Source organism: Aplysia californica, unplaced genomic scaffold (assembly GCF_000002075.1).
Source record: "Aplysia californica isolate F4 #8 unplaced genomic scaffold, AplCal3.0 scaffold00742, whole genome shotgun sequence".
Classification (NCBI taxonomy): domain Eukaryota; kingdom Metazoa; phylum Mollusca; class Gastropoda; order Aplysiida; family Aplysiidae; genus Aplysia; species Aplysia californica.
This window is the reverse complement of record NW_004798012.1, coordinates 74,501-83,734: the sequence shown is the minus strand read 5'-3', so window position 1 is coordinate 83,734 and position 9,234 is coordinate 74,501. Positions and strand designations below refer to the sequence as shown.

Below are 9,234 nucleotides of genomic sequence, written 5' to 3'. Positions count from 1 at the left end.
TTTTTTTTTGGGGGGGGGGGGGGGAATTGAAACAACACTTGATGAAAACAACCGATGTATGTGAGCTACCAATTGCCACACAAAACCATCATACAAACATGCAAATCACTGAAATCTAGTCTTGAAACCAGTCAAGTGAAAATAATATTTTTCAGAAATTCAAGAAACATCCATCCTGCTTGCGTATCTGACAAGCGGTCATGTTTCAAGTGACTTAAAGTAGGGGAACCTGAATAGCCCACAATTGAAAACGAAAAAAAAGGAACAACGAGCAGGAGTTGAAGACCTATCAAAACTTTAATAAGCACATGCATTTGGCTTAAGAAAACAATGCTCAACACTAATAAAAAACATAACTTTGTCTAGTACATTTATGCCAAAAAATGTAACGTGAGTCTGTCTTCAAACATTGGAACCTTTCAAGAAACCCTAACAGTACAAATAGCTAAATATAAATATTTCAAGATATAAATTGCATAGTTGTAACTTGTTTGATTTGATCTAAAATTGAGTCTTGATTTCAAAGTCGCATTTTATAGAAAAATAAATGTCAATGAGATGAGTTTGAAAGTGAGAGTGATTAAAAAAAAAAGAAAAGAAAAAGAAGAAGATAATTTCTTTTGATTTCTTGCTATGTGCTACTTCCCATCTCTTTCAGTTCTTTCGAGAAAGTGATAAATAAGTTAAATATCACAATCTGTAGTTACTTAAATAACTTTATTTCTCTCTTTTGTGTTTTGTTTTTCTTCCTTTAACTGCTAGTGCTCTTGAGAATATCTGTTGTAGCTGTCAAGTCAGTTGTTAGGCTGTCACGTGTTCTTGTCTTAGGGAGGGGTTTTTTGCTTGTTTCAAAAAAAGACGAAGATTTACTTACTAAGTGCAAAGATAGAGCAAGATGAGAACCATCCCGGTGTTCCCTGATGATCACCAAAACCAACCACTCGGGGGAAGGGGTGTTAAGTTCAAGTCAGGTTGTTTCCATCGAGTCACTGGGTAGTCTCATTGCACACGGACACACACATTAAAACATTAGGTAGTCAGTCTAGGTCGTTGCATTTGAGCAAGTCACACTTTTGTTTAGTCCTCTTTACTCTCTACGCTGGTAGATGAGGGCTCAGATTTCACAGTGTCGTTGCTGGCATCAGCCTTGGGAGCAGCACCGTCATCTTTGTCTCGGTTTTGCTGAAAAGAAATCAACAGTCACATGACTAATCGCAAACAGCATTCAGAAAAACTGTATGAGTATAGGCTTTAAAAAAAAGATTTTATAGCACAAAAAGTTTATAGAAGTGCCGAAGATAATACGGTATTACTAGAAAAAAACATATAAAGAAAAGAAGAAGAAATAAGAGCAATAGAAATTCCATAGGAAAGAAGGAACAAACATCACATCCCCCACCAACCACCCACAAAGCAAGGAAAGACAAAAATACAGGGAACAAAAAGTAGAACCTACCACTGGTGCCCTCTAAACATCAGACAAATAAAAGACTACTTGACAAAATACTAAATTCTATACCTTGATCATCCAAATGGAACATAAAAATCATGTTTCATTCCTTCAAACAAATGCATAAACTATGATACATTGCTATCCCTTAATTCCAGAGTCAGGATTATGGGGAGACAGCTGTCCATTAATGCTTGATAGATCACATTGGTGCAAGAAGGTCTTAGCAGGCTAAGCATCTTCTGAATGCTGGAGCAAAATCATTCATGTACATACCAAAACTTCAACTCAATAAAAAAAAACCCCAGCACCTTCCTCTGAGTTGTTTCTTACAGCGCTAGTAACTGCATATATGGTCATAAGAGAGAGCGGAACACACACCCTGGTGGCAGCCAAAGCCTATTCTTATCCATTTTGGACCACCAAGGAATCTTTAACTTGCGCAATTGCACTCGGCACCTCGGGAGATTTTTAGCTCTAGTCCGAGAAGGGCTGGTGTTCCATCTTACCTAACATAAGATTAGGGGTGTGGCAGGAAGACAGCAGTAAGAAAGAACCGAGGAGTAGCAGTAGAAAGGCTGCAGAAAGAGTCAGAAACCCAGAGGAGGGGGGCAAAGGAAGCGTGCAGGTGGGGGTAGAAAGTGGAGACGAAAGCAGACAACAGAACATTGCAAGAGAGAAGGAAAGGAGGTGAAAGGAGATCATTTTAGAGAAGTAAATTTTCCGTGGCTATCCAGATTCGGACAAGTGACCCATTGTACAAAAGGCAAACACAGTAACCTCTCGACCATGAGAGCCCCCCCCTCCCTCTGAGCTAGCATATATGTCATGAATAACCATAACAGTAAGTTTTCATAATATTGTAGCCTACTAAACGTAACTGAGTAATCTGATACACAAGTTTCCATCACTTTGCAGACCTGAGACCCCAATCTGAGAGTGTGTAGGAGCCGGACATGGGTCAAGGGTTGAGGAGTCCATTAGAACATTTCGTTAACCCTTTTAATCATCAGGAAATCACTCAAAACGAATTTCAGCTCAACATAAACAAATTCACTTCCTTACATCCATGCACAACTTCCTTTAACAACCCATACCCCCAAAATACCCAAGGGTAGAATTAAATTACCCCCCACCCCCACCCCAATAGACATAATTAAGAACGACATTCAATAAAAATTCCCTTCTGTCTATGCAAAATGGGTGTAAGTGCTACACCACAGACATCGATGTCACGACAAACTCCCATAACTTTCCCTAAATAAAAAAACGTGAAGTGAGCTAGCTTCATCTTGTCACTGTGTGCAAAAACCAACATTTTTTTAAAAAGCATGAAGCAAGTAAACAACTTACGCCTCTGCCTCTGCGGAAGCCCCCACGGCCTCTCCCTCCTCCGCGCCTGCGAGGTCCTCCCCTGGGTGGTCCTCCTTGGTAACCGTAGTAACCACCGTCGTAGTAGCCCCTGGGAGGTGGTCCGTAGTAGCGGCGGTAGAACGGCCGTCGCGCACCACGGAAGCCCTGGTCACGCTGAAGCTGGTACTCTCCCTCGCCCTGCAACGGTTTCAAACACGTCAGTCATACAGTGGGATACCAGGCAAAAATGATCAATTCTCTTCTCTCAATGTTCTTTACCAAGCCCATAGTTTTACATATAAAAAATTGCAAAACCGGATGGACACGGAAATCTGTTTTGTTATGTATTTCTCTCTCTATATATATACATAATACAAAGAATATACAGTATAGCACGGATAGGTCGAATACATAATTTTCGAAATCATGCATCCATTGAATTGTGCCTGAGGTCCAATTTTTTCTTCTTCTTTATCTTTGTAAGATACCCGAACTACGGATCCCTCGGACTACCGAGGCCAGTCCCGACGAATTCGAGTTTTCCGTGTATACTTTTATTTTTACAAATTCGGGACTTGAAAATATGTTTACTATGTGCATGCTAAACTACAGTCCATTAAATTTTCTGCGACCCCATACATTCAGTTTTCTAACTTTTATTTTTTCATGATTTTTGGACTTTGTTTAGTATTTTTAAAATGTGTTTTTTAAAGGCTTGTATTCATGGGAGGTGGGTTCCTTCCCCTTGCTTAGGATCTAACAATGGATTTCCTGTCCAGACCCTTAGGGTGTAATGTGTTAAAGTGACCCTCAGAGAATCATTTGTGAGTCACTTGTACTTTGAAACACTAAGTTGTGAGGCACCAGTACTTAGACACAATATAATATGACTTAATGACTTCTTACCTCTAAGTATTGCCTGCCTCCTCCGCGGCGGGGTGGCCCAAAGTAGCGCCGATTCTGATAGTAGGGTCGCCCCCTGCCCCGGCCTCTCGGACTTGGCATGAAGTCTGGGGCTCCATCGTCCATGTCCTGACAACAAAAAATTTCAGACATTTAGTTCAAGCATTTGTTAATTATTTACATTTAGTCATATTCTTCACACCGAAAGGACAGCTCTTTGACTTGCACCAGTCTTCATAAAGAAGAAGCAAGCCAATGAAGACCCTTTAGGCTATTCAACTGCTAAAATTCAAACATGGAAATTCCACAGGCAGTAACAGTATGACACTTAAAAACTGATTCTATCAGAGGGAAAAATCTGGATAAAAACGCACATCGACACAGCAGTCATTAAGTGAAGAATTCACAGTCCACATATACCTAGAGTCCTCAGGATCACCAAACATTAGAGTCGTGTTACGTTTACTTTAACACTCATTTAAAACTTTGGATTAAGTTATCACAAATCAGTTTAGGCTAGATCAAGCATTTTCAACTGGAAAATATAAATGCCACGTGTCTCATCTGTTTGGGATTAAATGCACCAAGTTGATGTAAGTTGATGTAAGTACAAAAAGAAGCAGACAAAAGCAAACTTGCCCCAACCTCTGAAATCCTGGACGTCCACTGCCCACTTTACCGTACATAAATGTCCTTACCTGTCGGGGTCTGCCTCCACGGCCGCCGCCACGGAAGCGTGGGTACCAGCCACCTCGTCTGAACCTACGCCTGTCAGCAGCATACTTGCTACCCTGGACATTCGATCCTTCTGGCCCTGTTACATTAGCAGCTTCGTTTCCCTGAAAATGGAAATACATTTTGACTTTGCTTTAGCCACAGTACAAAATCACGATCTCACTAAAGTAAGTCATCATATTGCAGTTTCCTTCTCTTCAAGAGTTTGTCACTGTAACACCAGAAGACACATCTTCTTGCACACCCATGGTGTACCAGAAAAAGCCATAAAAAATATCACTATAGGTATATGGGAGAAGATACGTTTGGAATAAGAATAGTGTTTTCTGCTTGATGCTAAATTTGAGACTTCACAAGAACAATCAAAACATCCATACAGCAGTCTATGCTCTACACTGCACTTTCTGTTAAACAACCCTCTAAGCATTCATAAATGAGAAATGATATGATTTACTTTCTAATACATTGCAAGGAATCAAGTTACCTTTTCTCCTTCCACGACATCAAATTCAACTTTTTCACCATCTCCAACACTTCGAAGGTACTTTCTTGGATTGTTTTTTACAATGGCCGTCTGAAAAAGCAACAAAGCATTTTGTCAATGTCATTTTTAAGCCATCAGTAAAAAGAATGCACATCCCTGAAGGTCAAAATCAGAGCTTGGCGAAGAAAAAACATGCACTAAGATAAAAATGTCTATTTTTGCACACTTTTTTATGATTTAGGTTCTGCAACAACAAAGCACTGCGGAAAGAAATACATGGCACAAGGCTACCAGGCTATTCTGAGAAAAAAACTACCCCAAAACCTGCCTTTATTTATTCAATTTTTTTTTCAGGTACAATGTCAGCTGTGTAAAGAAGACCAGGACTAAAATCAATACTAATCCACCACTAGGGCAATAATATATTTTTTGAAAAATCCCAATTAATCCCTTCCTACATTACTAATGCCATATAACTAGAAAATGGATATATGCTAAGATGGTGACGCTTTCCTTCTGTCACTGACAAACAAAGCACAATGAAACTTACTTGGTGGACAAATACATCCTCTTTAGTGTCATCTCTGAAAAATAAGAACAAGTTGTCTCAGATGGAGTAAAAACTATGTACAGGATGTACTTGTGCATGGTCTCGACCAGTCATTATTTGGTCCACCATTCACTCACCACACAGTACAATGGATGGTAACCTGACAACTTCACGAAAGTGACAAAGACAAGCTGTAGTGCGAGAAGGATGTTCAGTCCCATCCTTTCCTCTCACCTGGACTAGAAACAATTATGTTCACCTACTCTGTCATTGATTGGCAGCTGTGGTGATGGTATAGCTTGTTCACTTTCGTCTGTCCGCTTAAGAATTTATGGCTCAATTACAAATGCCCACAAAAGTTTGCACGGTGCTTCTGCAGGCCACCAACCAAACAAAAATATTTTTTTTCTAAAAAATTTTGATCTAGTATTGAAAGTTTATTTTGGGCCCTATATTCAAAACTGCCCTTCGAGAGCATACTCACAGGATAATTAACAAAAATGTCTACAGTAACCTAGCCAACAAATTACTCATTTTGAGACAGTGACATGACCATGCCCCAACATTTCAGTGTCGGCTTGTTTTGAAGATTTCCTCCCTATATACAGTGGAATCCTGTTATAACGAGAGGGAAGGGACCGAAGCAAAATGTGCGTTATAGCAGGATTCTCGCTATAAGGGATCCAGTAATAAATTCTAGGGAAACTGTAAAGTAGGCCTAATCTATGAGTTTGGTGTTGTTTTTCCTTTTGCTATCTCCCCTGATGATGATTTTGTTTCAACATGACCTCTAGGTTACTTGATCAAAAATCAAATCAGGTTTGTTTCTCTTGCGCTAGATCTAGCGAAGTGGACTGACAGCTCGGCGTTGGCGATCAGAAAGAAAGGGCTCTGGGCTAACTCGCCCGCTTTGTTTTCCCCCCACCCCACCCCGTGGTGCATTCTGTCTGCTTGCGCACGTCACACATTCGCTCCATCCATCACATTGATGTGACCTCTCCATCCCTGCATCTAAGAAGTGACAGGCATGGCATTGGCAGGCCTTGATAATCTAAACTGGCCTATCACGCGATGCGTTCTGCTTGTCTACGAATGCCACACCCTCCCTACTCAGTTGCTCCGGCTTTCTTTGTTGACGCACATATATGCTATCCTATTCTTTGTTTCGCAAGATCAGCAACAAGTTTCTCAACTGGCGAGGTCTTGCATTCTGTCCTATGCAATGTGCACAGTAGCAGCAATATTCCGCTATAACCGACTCACAAGTTTGTCTGATAGCGCTATAGCAGTATTTTGTTTACAAAGGTAAAGAGGAGAAAAAAAACGGGGTTTTAGAATAGTGCCTTTATAACAGACCTCGTTTTTTCCGGACTCGTTATAAGTTGACTCCACTGTATTGTCTCCATGTTAATGTTTTATGTGTACACTGTAAATCCCACACTATTTTTGGGACACACTTTAGGTCAGAAACTAGTTTGTAGTGAACTTGACCTTCATGTCATGAAGAGTTAGAGTCTTCAGTCTATTCTGTTGGTCCTCCAACTTTTAGACCCTTATGCAGAGCAATTTCATTTTATCTGGTTTTAGCTGCTGTAAGATCAAAGTGAACAAGCTCAAAAGGATGCATGGGGTTGTATTGCCAAACTGCTTGAAATCTGTGTACTTGAGCATATATGTGAGGCAGTGTGGTGAAACCAGACGCTCGTCAACATACTTAGGGAACCTAAACGAATGGGTAACAGGGAAAGATCAGGGAAACGTAGCTTTTTTGAGAGCATCCGAGCACAGGAATTAATGGAAAACCATGATCGCCGATGTCTGTCGCAGATCTGGCACTGGATGATGAGATTTAGGTAAGGCTTGCAGTACTGCAGTACTAAGGAAGAAAAGGGGTGAGCTTCCCATAACTGCCTGCATCCAGAACATGATACACATAACTGGAAGACAGCTTTGTATTTTATCAAGCTAAGATAAGACATAAAAACATCTCGACTAAGCAGTGTAAGGCTGCATCATACACCATATTGATTTTGAAAAGCCACATGCCGATGGCAGTCTTACACTGAGCAACTGAACTGTCTTTGTCTCAGTGCCTAGCTACACTACTCAGTGGATACTTTACTTTTCCAATCCAGCGGCCATCTGGATTCTAGCCATTCGGCCAGTAGATATATTGTAAACAATGTACAGGTCTTTATCAGCTTTGTTTTGTCGCTGTATAAGTATAAAGTATTTCTGATATCTGGGGAGACAGGTAGGTAGGTGCTACGCAGGTCGCTAAGTGCAGTGCAGGTAAAGAGATGGTGTGATACTCATACTGTTTCATCCTGGCAGTCACACAACGGTGGGGTATCCTTGCAGATCCTATTTAAGAAGGAAATCAGTGGGATGTGCTGTGTTCGCAGGCGAAAGATAGTGGCCTGTTCTCTTCTACTGAAGGAATTTAGTGCATCTTTTGAGTTGGGAACAATCGTGTGCAAATACAGCTCTTCCAGTTTTGCCAAATGCCATCCATTCAGCCACTGTTCCCTGGTGTTGCATTTGATGTTCTTGACTTTCAATTTTTTAGTAAGAGTTTTACGGCACTTGCAACACAATAAGGTCATTTATAAGGGTCAAAGATTAGAGGTGTTGCAAGAGAGTAACAAACATAAAAGAAAGAGAAGAGATAAATCATAAAGACGATAATTGTTTAATAGGAAAGAAGGAGCAAACCACACCAGAGCACCCGCCATTCACCGACTGACTGTCTGTTAATACTGTTATGATACTGGGTTTTGAGGTTGTACAAGTGTTTGTGATGCTCCCTTCTTGGCAAAGGTGTCAGCTGTCGTCCCCTGGGATGTTGCTGTGGCCAGGTATCCACTACAAAGTCAGGTCGACGGCATCTAAGGTCTGCATAAAGGTGTTAATTGTTTGAGATACAGAGAGGAAAGCTTGGTTTTTCAAAATTCATGTTTTCCAAAGCTCGGAGTACTGATTTTACGTCTGTGTAGATTACAGTATCCTTGATTTTGTGGTGATGAAAATGTCGGTCAGGTGGAGGATTGCTGCTTCAATGGCAATGACATCAGCCTCATAATTTGTACAAGAAGTATCACAGGCATCAAATAGTTCACACGTCTTGAAGGACGTTCTATTCTTACTCCAAAGCCAGATTAATAGTTCCCTTGAAGGCTGACTCATCAATGTAAATATGGATTAAAACACGTATATTTGAGAGCTGTGGTTTTCAGTTCTCCTGGGCCACATTCTTTTTGCACTGTCTCCTTTTTTTAGGGGGGGGGGGTCTGGTCTTAAGGGTTTCGGCATTTTTCTGTTACATGGAAGGCGATGTCTTTCTACTAATTCGGTGGCTGTGTCGAGTATTGATCTTCCATGGATTCGTTTGGTCATCTGTTACGATTGATCTTTCTGTTTGGGTGGTTTTAGTCTAGTCTCTTATAAGTAGCGCTCACTTATCTCCACAACTGCTGCCTCTCTCCGCATGTCCAAAGGTTCCAGGTTTGTATGGATTTTGCAAGCTGCATTTGGAGTGGATCTCAAAGCTCCTGACATATATCGTACAGCTTGATTCTGAATTTGGTCAAGAGACCTCAGTTGGTTTGCTGCAGATTGTAGGATTAAGACCCAACACACAGCCAGCTGTCTGAGTGCATCACTGTCCGCTCCCCATGAAGTGCTAGCTAGACAGTGGGAACAAAAATACCAAGTTTGGCTGTGGCTGGATTTAGAGTTAGATCTACATCTGAAGAGGGA

The 9,234-nt window shown here is 41.0% G+C and overlaps 1 protein-coding gene across 1 annotated transcript; it reads right to left on the bottom strand.

The window, feature by feature from the left end:
• Positions 1–278: 278 nt before the first annotated feature.
• LOC101854444 (Y-box factor homolog) lies at positions 279–9,033 on the bottom strand. Its single transcript, XM_035972565.1, has 7 exons — positions 8,934–9,033; positions 5,476–5,531; positions 4,926–5,015; positions 4,405–4,545; positions 3,710–3,835; positions 2,804–3,001; positions 279–1,182 (listed from the first exon to the last, which is right to left on the bottom strand). Exons 1-7 carry the CDS (start codon positions 9,031–9,033, stop codon positions 1,078–1,080), a joined length of 816 nt encoding a protein of 271 aa, XP_035828458.1. The 3' UTR covers positions 279–1,077.
• Positions 9,034–9,234: the final 201 nt, after the last annotated feature.